Below are 19,686 nucleotides of genomic sequence, written 5' to 3' on the forward strand. Positions count from 1 at the left end.
ACAAAGGACATCCAACCAGATTATGTTAAATAAATGAGAACGAAGATCGAGGGAGAACCACTGTCGCGCGTGAGACCTTCGTTAGACAACGGTGCGAGAGATAAGAAGATAAGAGGAGCAGATTACTTACAGTTCCAGTACCAAGACCATCTCGGTGTTGGTCTCGAACACCTGATGAAGAGACACCAGCCTGGAACAGTTCGCCGCAGCATCCAGCACCGCGACCTCGTGGAGAGCCTCCGCCCTTAGCTCCTGGGCCCGTCTCCTCTTCCTGAGGAACTTGGCGGCCCATTGTCTCCCGCTGGATCTCTCCCGACATCGCCTGACCGCCGCGTATTTGCCCCTGCGAAAACAGAGAAGCGCGTTCGTTTATTTCACAGTTGCGCAAACCGAGATTACGGTGGAAAGGAGCGGCGATCGCGAGGATCTCGTGGATCACGGGGATCTCTCGGGGCAACTTAAGAGAGTGGCCAGATCTGTACATACAGGGTGTCCCAAAAATATCTCGTAATCCGGAAATGGCGGGTTCCTCGGATCATTTGAAGCAGCTTCTTCCTTTGCAAAAATTTTCTCCGAGGCTCCGTTAACGAGTTATTAACGAAAAACAGTGACCAATAAGAATCGAGCACGGCTGACGCGAGGCGGCCCAGCCAACCAGCGCGCGAAGCCCAGTTCCGCTCATTGGCTCGGTCGCCTCGCGCCAGCCGAGCTCGCCTCTCATTGGTCGCTGTTTCTCGTTAATAACGCGTTAACGGTGTCTCGTAGAAAATTTTTGCAAAGGAAAAAGTTGCTTCAAACGACCCGAGGAATCCGTCACTTTCGGATTACGAGACATTTTCGGGACACCCTGTATTTTTCTCGGGGGACCGTGACGAGCAACGACTACACGCCGCGAATTAAGTAACGTAAACGGTCCGCGCGCGGTGATCGCGCGCGTAAACGCTTTACTTTCGCTCTTCCATTAACGAGCGGACACAGGCGTGTGCACACGGGTTTTGTGCCGCGATTTTCATTCGCACGTATCGACGCCTAGAAATCCGGCGGCCATGTCGGCACGCACTCCCCGTAAATTCTAGTCCGCGGACACAGCCGGTGATCCACATTGTGCCAGGATCGCGCGACGATCCTCGATACGGCGTCGCGGTGCACCGGCCGCGGGTAATCCCGCGATCTAAACAGCCTCTAGAAAGCGAAGTTGCACCGCGGCCAATGCACCTCTCTCGCCGTCCAACTCTTTCGATTCCCGCGACCGTGCCCGAGCCCGTGGAACAACGGTGAAAGCACCGGCGTACCTATCGTACGAAGCTCTTTTTTTCCGAACGCGCGGGATGCTCGTTTCGTTTTCTTTTCTCGTCCGCCGATATCTCGGATGCCGATGTCTCCGCCAACGTAGCCGTTACCATTCGTTTGATTTATTGTCAATGGCCGGAGCCCTTCGGTGGACGTGAGAGAACAACGTGCAGCGTGGAATGCGCAGATTTGAATTCGCGATGCAACGCTAGATTTACGGAGCACAAAGGACAGCTGTTTTATATCAGTTTGTAAGAGTAACAATAAGAGATTTCTTCTGTTTTTTAACACGTTGAATGCCACGGGGGGGGGGGGGGGGCATCAGTGACCGGCACTTAACTTGGCGGTGACGCCATGGGGGTCACCGGTGACCGGCGCGCCCAAATTGATAGAAATATATATAATTTAAAAAAAATGTCAATATCTAAAATTTTGTATTATTACTATCGTCAATTCAAACAGTGACCCCTGTCGCAATTAACATGTCAAACATGGTTATACACTGTAACTTCTCTATTGCAGATAATATTTCAACATTATATGTTTCACATAAAAGAAAATTCATTTCTGTAAAACCGGCGTGGCATTCAACGTGTTAACATTTGTAATAATATATATAATAATAATATATAATATATATAATAATAATATATATAATATATATAATATATATAATAATAATATACATAATATATATAATATATATAATAATAATATACATAATATATATAATATATATAATAATAATATACATAATATATATAATATATATAATAATAATAACATGTTACAATGAATACGTTGTAAGTAACATATGAATTGAATAAATAACTCATAAATATGTATCTTTATGATATGAATAATCGAAAATTATAAAATTAGCGACCCGTCATTTTGACGCGTTTCGTAAATCTAGTGTTAATTACAAGATAGGACACCGCGTGTCGCGGTGAGATCTAGATTTACGGCATTATCGGACTGCGGATCTTTGCGCGAGATAAAGATTGTCTGCATCTGTTGCAATAAAATAAGAGCAACTTGAACGTTGTGTTTTTTTCTCAATGATTTTAATAGGTCGAGAATAACGTATCGACGCTGTTAAGTGCTTTTGATCTTTCGACAGCTTGTCGTTCGAAATGCTCATTTTTCACACAAATGCGTACAATCTAGTAATTAAAAGCTAGTAATTATTATTGCGTACAGCGAAAACTGTTTCTACTTGTTTCGATTGTTCGAAGAAGAATAATATTTGTATCTAATTTCTATTTATTGTAATTATGATGCCATGAAAATCGCAGACAGTGTCTGAACCGAATGAAAAATTATAATTTTTGTTAAATAAGGTATTCTAATACTTTTGGAGGGGAGTGTAGCTCGATCAAGGAACAATGGAGCAGATTCAAAGTGCGGCGTTTTCAAAAGACTTAAATATACAGTAAATTCTCCCTAACTTCCCCTCAGCTTATAAACAAAAACGGATAATTAGGGAAGAAAAAATACGATTATTTGAGCCTCGCTGCTCATTTCTATACTTGCCGATTGTCAATAATTATGAGAACGAGGTGCAAGGCACAAATAATCGTGTCTTTTCTTCCCGAATTGTCCATTTTTGTACACAATCTGTCGTAAAATTGAGCAGAATTCGCTGTACCCTAACAACAGAATCAAAAGTCTCGGGCGCGCTGCCGATAATATTGATGACACGAGTGTAAAAGCTGAGGCAAAGGTAACAATTAGCTCGAACCGGCGTCGAGGGCCAGCCCGAACGGCGCACGAAACACCGGGCGGCGGCGCGAGTTCTTTCGAAACGAGTTTTAGGTTACAAAGGACAGATGGTCCGAAGGGACCGGCGAACATGGGCCGCTGGGAGCGTCATTAAGGAATATTGTTCGAACCGGGGCACCCCAGGGAACAGGTCGAGGAACGGGACGAGAGCTGGACAGTCGCTCGCGTCGCGAAGATGCGACATTTCTTTGCGCGGCGCGTCTCGCGTCGTTTCAACCCTTGCAGGACGAACGTCGGTCACTCGATGAAAAAAATCACACCTTGGAATCTGTTCGCGCTTGATTTCATCGTGGGTCAGAGAATGACCCTGCTTCGAGCTTCGCAAGGCCCGTCCTCCAAGGATAAAAATCATCGCAGAACGCGAAACCGCGAGCGGCGCGCTCGCGTTTTGCATTTGCTTTTTGCGTTCGCGATCGCGTTCACGCTCGCGTTCGCGGCCGGGAAAGTTTTACGGTAGCGTGCAGCCGTGAGATCATCGATGGAATTATCGGTGGCATTAGCCTGGATCGGCGAGGCTTGCCCCGACGAGGCTCGCTGTACAAAAATGCCGCGCGATACCTTCGGTGATAAAGTTTGTTACTGTTCGCGTGCGCGCTCGGCTTAAGAGATTTTTGTAGCTCGACCGGGTTAGAGCCGCGCGGCTTGTTCTGGGTATCAGCGTCGACACTTTTCAGCCGATAAACTGGTTGCAAGAGCGACGTCGCGGAACGGCTTACTCTCGCGGCTGGCCCGCCGCGGACCCGTCGATCCTCGTCGCCGAGAGACTCTCGTCTTCGACGGCTCGCTGCGGGAGCAGCGCCCGGATCACCGAGAACCGTGATCCTCTAGGTATGTAGGTTGGCAAACGTCCGATAGGAGCCGATGACCGTGGCCAGACTCTATCGAACGGGCTCTCTCGTTATCTGCGTTCTAATTACAGACGGCTGCAGAGAACGACCTATCCTCCGTCTCTCCGCGTGCGCTGGACAAAGGGGAGATATACGGACCGCGATCGACCCTCGGGCCTGCCACAGCGTCGCGACGCGACGTCACGTCGAGCCGAGCCGCGACCCTCACCCTTCCCCGTCGACGAAATTAACGATCCATTCTTCGGCGAAACGAATTCAACCGGCTGCCATTGTACCGGAAAACCGGAGCGCAGACCGCGGAGTTACAGCGGACGTGCTGTAGGAAATCCGCTTAACGTGTGTCCAAAATTGTTTTAGCGTTATCGCGAAGTTTACGGTCGTGGTATGGTATACGGTGTGTCCCAAAAATGTCTCGCAATCCGAAAGTAGCGGGTTCCTCGGATCATTTTGAAGGAATTTCTTCCTTTACAAAAATTTTCTCCGAGGCACCGTTAACGAGTTATTAACAAAAAACAGTGACCAATAAGAATCGAGTACGGCTGATGCGAGGCGGCCCAGCCAACCAACGCACGAAGCCCATTGGCTCGGTCGCCTCGCGCCAGCTGAGCTCGCCTCTCATTGGTCACTGTTTCTCGTTAATAACTCGTTAACGGAGCCTCGGAGAAAATTTTTGTAAAGGAAGAAATTCCTTCAAAATTTCATTTTTGGCACACCCTGTATATCGTTGAATTCGTCTCGGCGCCGGCTAGAACATTGCGAGGAGACTGTAGATTTTCATGAAAAATAGAGTTTCTTTTCGCCAATTGCGACAAAGATGAGTGAAAGAAAAATTTCTTTCCTTCTTTAGTAATTTCATTGCGTTGAAAATAATGGTACCTTTTCGCAGGTATCCTTAAATTCTTTTAATATTTTGTCATTGTTCGAAGTTTCACCTAAACGTTTTTATTATAAATGCATAAAATCTGCGGTCTAGTTATGAGGTCAAAGATTTATATTATTATTTTTAAAAAAAGTTGAAATGACTTCAATTATTTCCAACGAAAGTTTGGTTTCTGGGATTCTATGTATTAAGATATTTGTGAAAAAATGGATACTGATGGACTGTTTTAAGAAACGGTGAAGGAAGCGCGATCTACATTTGTTACAAAATAATACAAATGCAGTGGACGTATATATAATCCAGATTGTATGTGTCATTAACTGCATTATATTCTATTATGTTAAATAATGACGACTTTTATTGGAATCATTTTGTTGCCAGATCATTGGAAATGTGTGAAAAATCGTTAAAAGTATCAATCCGGCTGTAGGTTTTTGCACTTAAAAGTTACGTATACAAATAATAGTGCACAAATAATAATTGTACAAAAAATAGTGCAAGCTTTTATGTAAACGACTATCAACAAATGACTATCACTTTTAATCACTTTTTTTATAAGCTTTTTCAAACATCAAATTAGTAAAACCTTAAGATTTTTACTTCATAAGTTAACAAATTCTTATGGAATGCATAAATAACTGAAATATAGTTGTGATACGTACAAATGTCTCCTCCTTCTTTCCTCACCCTGCCCTTTCAATTTATACTAATCTCATTTCTTGTTACTATAATAATCTCACACCGTATTCTTCTCTATTATTTCCTCAATTTTTTTCACTTTATTTAATAATTATTTTGATCACTTAATTCATCTTCCACTGTACCTTTTTTATTGTCACTACTTTTCTTTTCTTTTTTCTTTTTGATATGCCACTTGTGCGACATATTGTTATATCGTTGTAATACAAGGACTTTCTCCAATTGATCAAATAAATATATTATTATTGTCATTCTTATTATATATTATTCTTATTACTATTATTATTATCATTATTACTATTATATAGGACTAGTAAAAATAATTAATCTTAGAATAATTAGATCAGAAGACTAATTAATTTTAATTAATCTCTAAAAAAAATATTTGTCAAAAATCGAAGAGTTGTCTTTTGGCCAGAAATAACCGCTTGCTGGACCGCTGCGCAGCGATCAGTTCGATTCGATTCGATTCGATTCGATTCGATTCGTCGACGGAGTAACGAGGCCTCGCGCTCCCCGATGGAAAGCCAATCGTTTCCAGGGAACGGAGGATCGCGATAATTGGCGGTCTCCGCGGACTCCCATTTATCCGAGGGTTTTAATTTCCCAGCGATGTCGCGGATCGCATCGCGATAATAATAGCGTGCCGGGTAGTCGTTGTCGCCGTAATATCGGATTTACAGTTGCGCCATTAGACGGCGCGTGATCGCGAACGGACCGTTCCAGGAAGGGCACATCATCGTCGCCCCTTGTCTCTGGACCACTCGCTGGTTCCCTTCGGGATGCCGATCCGTCGGCGTCGGGTTCACCGTACACGCGATTTGTCTCGCGAGTCGTTTACGTAATCGACGCGAACGCCGTGGAACAAGTTCAGAAGTCGAGGAAGCGGACGCGGCGGCGGCGGGCCGCCGCGCGCTTGTTCGCCTCGCCTCCGACTCGGCTAAGAGCGTCGTGGCTGCATTACTATGCGCGTGATCTCGATTTCCCTGGTCGAGCCCCAGGTCGAACTCCCACGCTCCGCCGTTGTTGCCGCGCGTATGCACGATTCTCGTAAAGATCGCGCGCGATCGCCGAACAAATCGCATCCAGCCGTCGAGCCTAATTTGTCTTGGAAATGCGATGCAACGCGATGGCAACGCGGTGCAACTTGTTGAGCAACCAGCATCCAGCGATCCGCTCGTGATCGCTTTCTGCCGTGGAATCGAGGAGGACGTTCCGAGGAGCGCGCGGCACCCATCGGACCGCGAGCAATTTCGGCCGCGTTCTTCTGCGAGGTCGCAGCACCTGCCGCGAATCTCGAGCCGATTCCCTGCGACTGTGCAAAGGGCAGCTGCACTTGGCGAACAGGTGCTGCGCTCGAGGTGGGAACCGCGGCGCGTCGACGGATCCCGACTCTCGTCGATAACGAGACGATAAGAGCGCGAACGCGAACGCGTCGCGTCGCGTCGGAAGAGATCGCTCGGAACGACCGAACGTTTCTCGATCTGCCGATCTCTCGGCGCGATCCGTCGAGGAGAGAAGACCGAAGAAACTTTCGCGCGCTCGTCACGAGAAGTGCCGTGACGTTAATAGGGTCAGCGCGAGAATCGCTCGAGCGAGATTAATGTTCGACCGCGGTGCGTCGATAAGGCCCCGAGACGCGGTGAATTTTAAGTAGCCGTCAGAGTTCGAGCCCGATCTCGGACCCCGGGACTCGCGTACACGTCCGAGAAAACGAACTCGAGAACGCGCGGAGGCTTCTAACGAGGTGGGTCAGGTGCGCTCCGAGCGATACCCGAGCGAGCCGCGGCGGTTAATTAGTCGGGCCCGCTCGTCGAATCTCTCGAACGCGGAGCCAACAGCCTTATGATCCCATCGCCGGAATCTGTATTTCTGCTAATTTATTTATCGTTTATTTATCGCATCTGTACGGCGGTGTTGACCGTTAGTTGCAACGTTAAAGGGCACAGAGGTCGACGCGCTCGCGGACGGGCGAAAATTTTAATGAACCGTGGGAACTGACAGGCGATTTGTTCTTAAACTAATTGCGGATATAGTATCATATTTTTAATAGTTGTATCTTTCGTAGATAAATGAAAATGATAATAATGGATGAACCGGTTAGCTGTTGCATTAAAGTGTATGATAATTAGCTGTTATGTAAGCGCGCAATGTTATTAGTCGTTACATTAAAGTGCATAATAATTACATTTATTTCGCAAACGCTATGGAGAATTGAGTTTATGATAATGCGGCTTGCAAGATTGAATAATACTGTAGTGTCCATGTAATTTCGTATCACAATGAAAATGAATGCTGTAGCATTCGGGTCCGTGAACGTCTGCAGTAAAAATTTAATAGCCATCGTCGTGTTTACTACCAATTTCATACATCATTTCAGATAAATACCGTTCCGCACAGTTTCTATGAAAATCACTATCTATTTTAATGCGCTCTTCTCTAAGATTATAAAACTGTGGCATGCGCCTGTTCACCACGAAGCCCAATCCTAAAATGCAACGCTTCTCGAAATTCTTGCATTTCTTGCATCTTGCATTGCTCTTCGGCCCGTTGTGGCTCTGATTAATATTTGGACATCTTTTAAAACGTAATAACTAACTAAAACGTAATTTTAGACTAATTTTCAACATAACTTACCGAGATTTTTTAATATAATTAACCTCATTTTTTAAATGTTCGTCATAGGCTCGGATAAAAAAGTTAGAAAATGAGAGCTTTTATTTTCCCTTTGTCATTTTAACCATTTGCACTCGAGTGGCGACTCTGAGGCACCATTAAAATTGTTACATCACGTTCCAAGATAACTTTTATATTATAAAAGCGCAAACGTAAAAAATTGTTGAAAGTCTAACTGTCGTACGAGTCGCAAGACTACAAATTTCATACGCATAAAATGCGCTTTGTCATATAAAATGGAAATACCGTAGGTCGGAAAAGTTAATTTAGATTTACAGTTAAAATGGCTTCGAGTGCAAAGGGTTAAGCGACAACAAAATTTTAAAAAAGCATTTCAGTTATGGTCTGATAGACTGGTCCCTCTATTCATCTAAAAAGAAAAATTCAAGTCCTTTGATCCGCTTATATAAAATTTATCGCGTTTCGAAAGGTGTCCGGATATTAATCAGAGTAATTATATATATATTAGGTCTACCGGAAAGTTCTATCTGATAATGTCATTGCAAATTTCAACAGATATGCACATATTCATTTGAGACATATATTTTTTTTAAATGTTGCTCACAAATTACCATCACGCTGGCAAGAGGTCACATAAGTAACGACGGAAATTATATAATTACAATAAATATATAATACAATTATAATATATATATATATAATATATATATATATATATATATAATATATATATATAATATAATATATAATATAAAATATGAATATATAATACAACAATATATAAATACAATAATTATATTTATTGTACATAATTGTACAATAAATATTACTAAATTTATGAAAAATCTATTATTTCCTTTCATTTCTTAAACAGACAGAACTTTCCGGTAGACCTAATATAAATAAGTAAATAAAAAGTTGGCTCGTCCTGGACACAAGGAAATCGCGAATCCCGCGTTCGAGTCGAAAGGATAGGCGCTCTCGGATTCTCGATCTGCGGGTTCTGACGAGAAATCGCGAGAGTCGGACAGCGTCGCGTCGAGTCGCGTCGCGTCGCGGTGGCCCGCGCTTCGGATTTCTCCGCGAAAATGCAAAGTAGCTGGACGAAGGCAGCCGATGTGTGCGCAAGGCTCGATTCCTCTAACGAGCTCTCGACGGTCGTATCGGTCCGCGTGTTCGCCTTTAACGAGCGAGCCAGAAGAAACGTCGTTCAAGGTTCCGGTTCGATCGAAAACGTCGGCGCTGCTACCGTTTTCCATTTCGATCTTTGTCCATACGACGCTGCGACAACTCATTCGTTGCTCCGACCTTTGTCAAAAAAATATCCACCTGCGCGTCCCAACACGGTCTCTCTTAGGTGACGTTTTTATTTCTAGCCGAAGAATTCTTCCACCGGTACGCTTTATGCCGGCAATAAATCTATAATCGTTTTATTGCTTCTGCGGATCTTTCTTGCGGCTCATTTTACACCTTTAGAAATTAGTCATTGTGCGCGGTATGCCGTGCTTTTGACGCTTTTCGCTTATCTTCGGAAACCCGGATCTCTGTTACTTTACTCTATTATGTCATGCATAGACTGCGGATTTCTATGCCAGATAAAAATTATTTACATTTGTTCCAAGAATTCGCTTAGGAATTTGTTCCTTTCTCTAATCATTGTAGTAGGTTGAAAGCAATGTGTCGATACTTTTTAATATTTTTACTTTTGCTTTCCTATGAAATTACAGATACTCATTTTTGTCATAAATGCATGAAATCCGCAGTCTCTCTAGTTATATCATAACCATATCATTTGTTATAAATAACACATCACTTTTTCTTCTTTGTTTGCACTTTGTTATCGATTTGGTCGAATTCGACTATTATTGTATTTTTATACTGTACAATAAATATATAATAATAAAAATATCAAATAAAATAATAATACAATATAATAAAATAAAATAAAATATATATATTTTTTTATTTTTTTTATATTTTTATTAATATATTTTTATTGTACAGTATAAAAATACAATAATAGTCGAATTCGATTATATATATATAATAATAATAATAATAAATAAATATATTATACTAAATAATAACTTTATTGATTAACCGAATGAACCCTTTGTTACAATAGGAGAGGATAAAGAAAGAAAAAGAAAAGAAAAAGAAGAAAAGAAAGAAAACGAAGAAAAAAAAAAGAAAAAAACAAACTTAAACACTTGAGACTTCTTTTCCCTTTTTTTCATAACAAAGGTCTAATCCCGCTTCCTATCTCGGTCTTCCAGATCGTTGTTCCCATATCGAAAGATCGCTCGTCCGACCAGAAGCCGCCAATGACGTCCGCGATTCGAGCCATTGACTTTTGCGAACGAAGAAACCTCGGTAATCGAGTCGAAAAGTCAGCGAGCTGGAATCGCCGGTGATTCGGCTCGGGCGGAAACGGAAAGGCGAATCATCGTCGAAGAAACGACGGATTTACTGGAATCGGCGCGTCGCCCGACGGGGAAGGGCCCTGTTCGGGGAGGTCTAATCGCGAAGAGGCGCGCCGTGGCAACGCGGTCTCGAGGCTCTACGAGCAGCACCTTCCGAGAAGCAAACGAAGAAACGGCTTATCGCGAAGGAAGCAACGATTACGAGTCGACGACAGAGCGGAGCAGGAGCTCGCGGGAAGGCCACCGTGGCAGCGACGCGGTAGTTTGCACGGTTTAAAGATTCGACCGGCACCGCAAGACCCAATTTTCCGCGCCAAGAGGCAAGTCGGAAGCCGGGTCGAAGGAGCAGCCGATCGAAGAAGCGGTCGCGATGCTCTGTTTTCCGGGAGCCATCAACATCAACGTCGCGCCGAGCCTCGGATTTACGAGCTCCTCGAATCGCGGGAGCTAAAGTCGTCGGTTACGGCGCGGCGTCCCTCTCTTACCTCGCCGCTCCGCTCCGCTCGAAAGTGTACCGAGCAGGAAACTGGACCGTTCCACGGTCGTGCTTCTTCGCTCGAAGAAACTCGCGGTCGCTTCCTGCTCTTCAATCTACGCGTCCGATACGTTTGACAGATAGCGGCCAGCTGCGTGAACCGTCCCGAATCGACGGGAAGACTCGAAAAATCTCTCGCCCGCCGCACCCGCGGGACTCAACTCCCGTTTATGACCTGTGGACCCAAATCTGGATCTCATTGGTCAGTATTTGAATACACGGGGTGCCCCAAAATTATGAGACTTTTGGGAAATGAGGGGTTCCTGGGGTCATTTGAAGTAAAATTTTCCTCAGCGAAAATGTAATCCGCGACTTCGTTTACGAGTTATTAACGAGAAACAGTGACTAATTCGAAGCAACTTTTTCCTTTACAAAAAATCTCTCCGAGGCGTCGTTAACGAGTTATTAACGAAAAACGCTAGCCAATGAGAGGCGAGCTCCACTGGCGCGAGGCGGGCGCAGCCCGGTTCCGCTGATTGGCCGCCTCGCGCCAGCTGAACTGGCCCCTCATTGGTCAGCGTTTTTCGTTAATAACTCGTTAACTATGTTTCGGAGAAAATTTTTGCAAAGTAAAAAGTTGCTTCGAATGACCTCAAGAGTCTCTAATTTCCCGGAAGTACTATAATTTTAGGACACCTTGCATAGGGTTTTATTGAAGATTTGCTTTATATTATTTGTACATTATTTATTATTCTTTGTTATTTGTGATAATGCATGAAATACTATTTGTTGTATTGCCTGTGTATTTATTATCGCTATTGGATTGCAAATTTTTATGCAAAATAAAAATTGTCATCGTTAATTACAAGATACAGAAACTGCATAGACATTTATTTATGTTCTTAATCATTCTGATGTATTGACAGTAATGTAATAATATTTCCAAACAGTATAAACGTATTGGCTATGTGTTTTGCTAATTATATAAATGCATTTCATCTATCCAGTTTCGTTATAAATGCATAAAATCCGCAGTCTACTTTTTCCACGTTTTTGACGATTTGGTACACGATTCCCTAATTCTATGGAATTTTTGACTGGCAGCTTCAATGGCACGTACAGCATGAGATCGAACTACCATCTCTGTGTTAAAAAAAAAAAAAAAAAACAGCGCGTCGGTTAACATTTTTACGCGACATACAACGACAGCTGTCCCACGGAATATGAGTTAGAGCAAGGGTAACATGTTAACCGCGATGCTGGCCGCAACTGCATTTCGCGGCACGCGTAAACATAAACATTGCATGGATCCGCATGGACCACTGGTCAGCCAGGCAAGGATTAAAGCGCTGTCGGGACCGCGTCCGTTTTCGCGGGAAGAATGTCCTGATGCGAGACCCGCGATCGATTCGCGTGCGGCCGACGAATCCTCGATCGCGGCTCGTCGACGAGGATCGAATCCCTCGACTGCGTTTTCGCCTCTTCGTCGCGGGAATAAAGTTCTAACCGAGACTGAAAGCGGTAGCCTCCCGAACTCCATAGAAAGTGTACACTTTCACCGTGATGTCTCTCGTGCACACGGTTCGCGCGCGACGCGAGAGGCGCCCCTTTCGGGTTCGCCGTCGCGAAAAGGACGAGGCTGTTCCTCGGCCGCAAACCGTTCGGGTGTCGTTCAGTGCAGTCAGGAGAAGTGACTACGCAAGGCGTAGTCCTCGCGTGCGCGGGGTGTCTCGCGCAGCGGCGTGGCACGTCTACCGGGTGGGCATTGTAATTCTGAACTGCGACGGCGACGCGACGCAGAGACTCTGTCTGATCGTAGTTTGGAATCGTAAAGGCGGAGGAGGAATCATCATCGGAGAGTTAAACTCTCGACAGTTGCTCTACAGGGTGTTCCAAAATTATTGTACAAACGAGAAATTAGGGATTCATGAGGTCATTTGAAGCAACTTTTCGAGATTAGGCCGAAGAAGCCGAGTCAACAAGCGGTTGTAGTTCAGTTTCAGTTTTTAGAACTGAACTAAACGACTTGAATTTTTTTTTAAATGATAGAGCGTCCAGTTTACTATAATTAGAATTCTTTTTTAAAAGGTTACTATTGCTTAGAACGACAGAAGAAAAAGTGCGTGTTAAAAATTTCATCGAAATCGGTCGATGATCGGAAGATGATCAGCTAAATCCTAATCTAACACGAGCTTAACTAATTAGTTATGTTTTTATATTTGGCCCGACGAACCACGGCTCTCATTACTGGCCCGATTTTTTACCACGTCTCTCAGACGTGATAGTTATTTCTGGTCTGATTTTTTACCACGTCTCTCAGACATGATATTCATTTCTGGCCCGATTATCCGACCACATCTCTCAGATGTGATAATCATTTCTGGCCCGACTTTCTGACCACGTCTCTTATGCGTGATAATAATTTCTGGTCCGATTTTTTACCACGTCTCTCAGACGTAATAATCATTTCCGACCCGTTTATCTGACCACATCTCTCAGATGTGATAATCATTTCTGGCCCGATTATCTGACCACGTCTCTCACACGTGGTTGTAGGCCAAAGAGATAACATTGGCCCTCCGGTAGACGCCCCACGCAGCTGTACGGGACTCCTAGCGCACCCGTTGCCCTGCGTAGCTACTTTTCCCGACGGCACCGGTGCCGGCCATATTCGTCACAGCAGGCGAGCCCGCCGCCTTCGGGCTTCCGAATCGCGGCGTTTCTGACTCGCGTGTGTCGTTGCCGCGAGATTCGTATCGCCCGGAGGTTTCGGCGGCCGTGCCCGCCGAAATGGGAAGCGCCTCTCGTTTCTTCCCACGACCAGCCATCGACCGGGATTGGCGTGTTACTTAAAACTGCCGAGCGTAGACCCATTAAAACTGTATACGCAGCTCGGTGGAAGATCAACGACCCAGGGTCAAGGGAAGAGGTAGAGAGAAGTCGGGTATAGCGCTAAGTGCCTCGTTGCCCTCTGGCTAAGCGTGGCTTAGCGTGGCGGACCAGGAAATCGGTGCGCGAACACCGGGATCCGAAGAGTCCGCGTCGTGCAACACAACCTTGTGTATCCATCGTCCTTTAAGGCATCCATTAGCTTCCTAACTACTAAACACACCGGTCGGTCCGACGACCCCGCTCGTACCCGGCGACCAGTCCACGAGAGGAACCTTCTTCTTCTTCTTCCACCGCTTCCACAGAGAGCTCAGCTTTTTTTACTTTTCTTACTGTTGCCATCTTCTTCGTCCCGTGTCCTCTTCTCGCTCTCCGCATCTCTCCCCCCTTCCCTCCGCCAGGTATCCGCCAACCCCCTCGTTCCGATACCGACGTTCGACACAGGGTCATCGACACACGCGCCCGGAGACACTCTGTTATATGCCGGCCGAAGACGATCGGACACTGTTTCGTTACAGCTTAACTCTTTTCGGCCCTGTGTTATGCGCCATGGAACAGCGCCGCTTTTATCTTCGAAACTTGCGAAAATAAATCCGGCCTCTGCCGAGGAGACTGCTTTACAAGATAACAAACGTTGGGCAAATTTTCAAAAGCTGCGAGCTATTGGGTTGGCAACTAAATAATTGCCGATTTCAGTTACAGATGTCTCTCACTCCCATTTTTATGATATCCGTAAATGTTATATTATAAAATTATTATTATTATTATGTTATTTTTTATTATCCGTGAATGTTAGCAACTGGGCAAATTGAATGCAGCGGTCAAGGAAAAGCGACCAGAATTGGTCCATCGTAAAGGTGTCATTTTCCAGCAGGACAATGCTAGGCCACACACGTCTTTGTCCACTCGGCAAAAATTGATGGATATTGGTTGGGAATTGATGTTACACCCACCATATAGTCCTGATCTCGCGCCATCGGATTATCACTTATTTCGATCCCTGGACAACTCCCTTCGTGGTAAAACTTTTAATGATGATGACGCTGTAAAATCTCACTTAACTCAGTTTTTGGCCGAAAAGGGTCAGACTTTCTACGAGCGTGGAATTTTCAAGTTGTCAGAGAGATGGCAAAAGGTCATCGAACAAAATGGAAAATACATTACAGATTATACTTCATTTCAAGTAAAAAGAAATTTTTTATTTCATTGAACAAATCGGCAATTACTTAGTTGCCAACACAATAATAAAAGCTTTAGATATTTTCGATAGAGAGAGAGAGAGAGAGAGAGAGAGAGAGAGAGAGAAAACAGGCGAACGAATTCGATTTTCTCTAATTTTGTCGATTTAGCTGTGTAAATATAATTAAAATGGAATTAAAACGGTGAAAATGTTCTCTGAAAGATTTTTCGTTGCAAGTAATAAGAATTATGTAAATCAAACTGGTAATATGTGGTGACCCAGCCTGTATACAGGGTGTCCAGGAAGGTTGGGACTGAAATTGTACTCTGTGTTACTTAAGTCGAACAGATGAGAAACGTTCATGTACAGTAATTTCTTTCAGAAATGTTCGGAGATCGCAATTGAAACCGGCAGATCTGAGAATTCTAAGACACGATTTTTCGGGCCCCGCGGCTCGTTTTTATAGAAATTCGGAGCAGTCGGCAAAAAAGACAGCGGCCATTACATTACGTTACATTACATTAATATGAATACACAGTAAAATGCTAGAATAAAAACGATGACTTAACTATTTTATTTCTAATTTTTTGCCACGATTCGAAAGCAATTCAGAGACCACATGACACGATTCGAAGACAATTCGGAGACTCGATCTGACCATTTTGCGTTGTCTTCCGGAAATTCTCGTAATCAGATTCCCGGATTACGCGCTTGACCAACTCCGACGTAGCAATAAATTGCATAGGCGTAGCACAGGGAAATTCACAGCGACCCGAAATTTGGCAATTCTGGGAGAAATTACTGTATATTCGTTTCTTTCAAATCGAAATAACGTCTAATTATTCTGTTATCAAACTGTACGAATGAAAATGTACATAGAAAATGGAAATCTGTACATGAAAATGTACCGGACAGAAAAATTGCATCGTTCGATTAGGGACGATGTATTAATCAACGTAACTGCGAATAAGATTATGGTGCAAGGTGTCCGTTGTGTAATTAACCAATGTTTTCCCCGAGCAGACTGCAGATCTTGATGCAAATTTTCATTTTCATACGTTACATTAAAAAAGAAAAAAGAAAAATAGAATTAAGGAAAAGTTTCCTTCATTTCTTTACATTTGAAAAATGATCGCATACTCATATCAGAAAATGCCTTATTAAAATATTTATGATTTATCGTGACAGTCAAAAGAAATGTTCGAAAATTCATCGTGCAAAAAATGCAGACTTACATTCGTCGAATTGGTAATTATCGAACTCTTTCAACTATTCCAACTGTATCGGAAATGATAGTAAATGTATTTCGAATACATCCTCAAAGTTGATCTTATGTTCCTATCGTTTCTTTTTTACAAAATCATTTTACTTATATAAATTTTATTTTTACTTTCTAATTTTACTTCTTCGATAAAACATTTCTGGACATAAGTTTCTACGAACATGTTTCATCCGTTCGACCTCAGTAACAGGTCTCAATAACTGGTCCCAACCTTTCTGGGAATTCTGTAAAAAGGGCTACGCCCGTCGAGTACCAAATAAACCAATAAATATTCTAACAAATCTCACGCGAGAGATTTCCTTAATAAAAGAAAAGAAATCGATAAATAAACAGCCGGCTCTCCGAATACACGGAGCGCGCGTTAGGCCCTCGAACGGTATTACCCAACGTTGTATAATCGAGCAACGAGCCGCGAACGCAACTGGAACGAATTTCACCGCGTTCTCCTAGTCCTGGCCCGCAGCAGTAGTTGCAGTAGTTGCACAATGAGGATTTGCATTCGAGGAGGTCCGAAAGGAGTCGGTGGACGGCGCAGCCGGTGCTCGGCTGGCCGGCGCGCCGCGCCGCGTCTACTAGGCATCCGCTAATTTCTTTAATCACCGACCGAGTCGGGGCATAATTAATGGCAGGGACCAAGGGGAGAGAGAGAGAGAGAGAGAGAGAGCGAGTCGGTTCGGTTTCCGTGTTGCCGGGCCCCGTCATAATGAGATAAACTCGGGCATCGCGTGGCTGCGAGAGAGTGGCTGCATCGTGAATTAAGTGGTTCGCGTGGATTCAGGAACCTTTCGAGCGCGAAACATCGTCCAACCAGGAAGCCTATAAAAATGTCTGCAGCCGGCCGGTCAGCCGCGACATTTTACGAGCGATCTCGCGTGGTTTCGTGCCGGCCGCGTAATTACCGCGGGGCCCGACGACGAAGCATCCTCGCCGAGAAAACCGACCGGCATTCCTGCCAACAGTTTAGGAATCGCTGCGAGATGGATGCTGTTCCACCTTTCCACCGGACATCACAGGCGGTTCGGGCCGCGTGGTTACGCAATGCCATCGCACCCGACACGAGTCGCGACTTTGCGGCGCGGTTTAAATCCCGCGGATATCGCGCGTCCCGTTCCGAGCGTCGTCGAACGGCAGCCGCCGCCGCGTACTCGATGGAACGCGATTTCTTCGAAAGATGCAAAAGAAGTCGCGGCCAGAAGGGACGGGGAGGAGGAGACAGCAATTTTCTGTGGCGCGCTTGTGTTTTCTGACCGCCGGCCACGCTCGGCGTCCGCCGGCTTTCGATTCCCCGCGAATGTCACACGCGGGAGAACAAAGGAGCGCTTGCTTGGGACGAGCTCTTAAGCAGGCATTTGGATTCCGTGGTCTGCTTCAGGGTCGCGGCGCATTCGCCGGCAAGAATTCAGCTACCGTAATGACTCGGGAGCGAATCGAGAAAGCAACGAATCGCGCGATTCAGCGACCGCGAACCACGACGGGACAGGACGGGACGGGACGGGACGGGACGACGACGACGAGCCCGCTCGTAAAAATGTATTTCGCTGCGTGCTCTCCGCACGGAGCCTAGGAGAGCTCTCGCAATTTTTGCCGAACCGACTGCATTCCCGCAAACCGCTTCGAATCGTTTCATTTGAAACCTCGTGCGGTCGGCAGCCGCAGCAACAACTTTTATCGCTCCGCCGAGGACGATCGTCGTTGCGACGCTCGACCCGAGAGTCTCGGCCTATTTTTCCGGCGAGCGAATCGCCGGCTTCCCCTCGCGGCCGGCTGCGACGCGAAACGGAACTCGGGCAATCTTTGTCCGATTGTTTTTCGTTGCGGCGGGACCTTCGAGGCGACGTCCGAAACGAGAGTTTAGGCGTGCCGCCGCTCGCGGACCATTTGCAAGCCAAATGAGAAGCGGCGAGGTCAAGAAGCTCGTTCTCCACGACGAAGAGTTATGGTACGCGCGACGCTTTTCGCGTACGAGATATCTCCTGCTCGCGTAACACAGCGAACCATCGCGGCTCTCGCTGCCAGCTTTCGATGGTTATTAGCGACTCGGTGGTAGCCGAGGCAAACTAGGCGCGTTCGATCGGAAACGAAAGCAGCGGACCGTTGATTGGGTGGATCTCCGAGAACGTGGATACCGTGAAAGGAAACGAACAAAGGAGAGAGGTTCGACCCGATCGGTCAACGATCGTTCGTCTTCGCCGTGCCGCGACTTCCTCCTGTCGATCCTTGAACACGGCTGGACAGGTTCCGGACCGATCCGACGACCGCCAACGAAACGGAGAAAAGACGATGGGGGAGAGACGCTTCCGGAGATGCGATGGAATTACGGGGAGACGCGGTTTCGCGTTATTCTCGTGTCGATAAGTGTGGACAAATCTGGGGTGAAACTGTTTTTTAGTGAATCCAAGAGATCAATTATCGATGCGGTATTTTTATATGAAATAATAAATGGAATGATTAGTTGTAATGATAATAATTAGACCGCGGATCTTTATGCAATATAAGAATTGTCTTCATCGATTGCAACAAAGATGAGTCAGTCTATGGGCGTTTTTGACGTTGTTCAGTAATTTCGGTCAGTTGAAAATAACTCGTAGGTGTCTATAAATTCTTTTAACGTTCTCATTGTTTCAAATTTCGTCTAAACATTTTTATTGTACAATTGTGAAGACGTAACATGAATTTAATGATATCGTTGCGGTATCTTCAAGTCAACAAAACCTGATCCGGGGAAACAATTTATTTTGCATAAAGATCCAGAGTCTAATAATAACAATATGAATAACAATAATAATAATAGTAATTTGATAATTGCTGTGGCAGAGTGTTTGAACGAAGTAAAGGAATTACAGAAGAAGTCGAAAATATGTCAATAATGATTGACGTTGATAAGTATAGTAAATTCTCCTCAATTGTTCCTCAGCTTCTCAAACAAAAATATTTGTTGATTGTTCGAGCCTCGTGGCTTGTTTGTGTAGCCGCCGATTGTCAACAACTATAAAAACGAAGTACAGGGCCCGAATAATCGTGGTTTTGTCCCAAACTGTCCATCTTTGTTTACAAGCTGAGATAAAATTCGGGAGAATTTACTACAAGATGTCCTAAAATTGTGGCACTTCCGGGAAATGAGCGATTCCTGAGGTCATTCGAAGCAACTTTTTCCTCAGCGAAAATGCAATCCGCGGCTTTGTTTGCGAGTTATCAAAGAAAAACAGTGACCAATGAGAAACGAGATCAACTGGCGCGAGGCGACCGAGTCAATACGCGGAACTGTGATTCGTCCGCTCGTTGACTCAGCTGGCGCAAG

At 44.9% G+C, this 19,686-nt stretch overlaps 1 protein-coding gene across 1 annotated transcript in view; it reads right to left on the minus strand.

The window, feature by feature from the left end:
- LOC117223415 (uncharacterized) overlaps positions 1-19,686 on the minus strand; it is a 91,050-nt gene that overhangs the window by 25,771 nt on the left and 45,593 nt on the right. The window contains exon 2 of the mRNA XM_033475685.2: positions 131-343. Within this exon, the coding sequence (XP_033331576.2) occupies positions 131-343 (213 nt within the window). The remainder of the gene's footprint in view (positions 1-130; positions 344-19,686) is intronic.

Source organism: Megalopta genalis, chromosome 4 (genome assembly GCF_051020955.1).
Source record: "Megalopta genalis isolate 19385.01 chromosome 4, iyMegGena1_principal, whole genome shotgun sequence".
Classification (NCBI taxonomy): domain Eukaryota; kingdom Metazoa; phylum Arthropoda; class Insecta; order Hymenoptera; family Halictidae; genus Megalopta; species Megalopta genalis.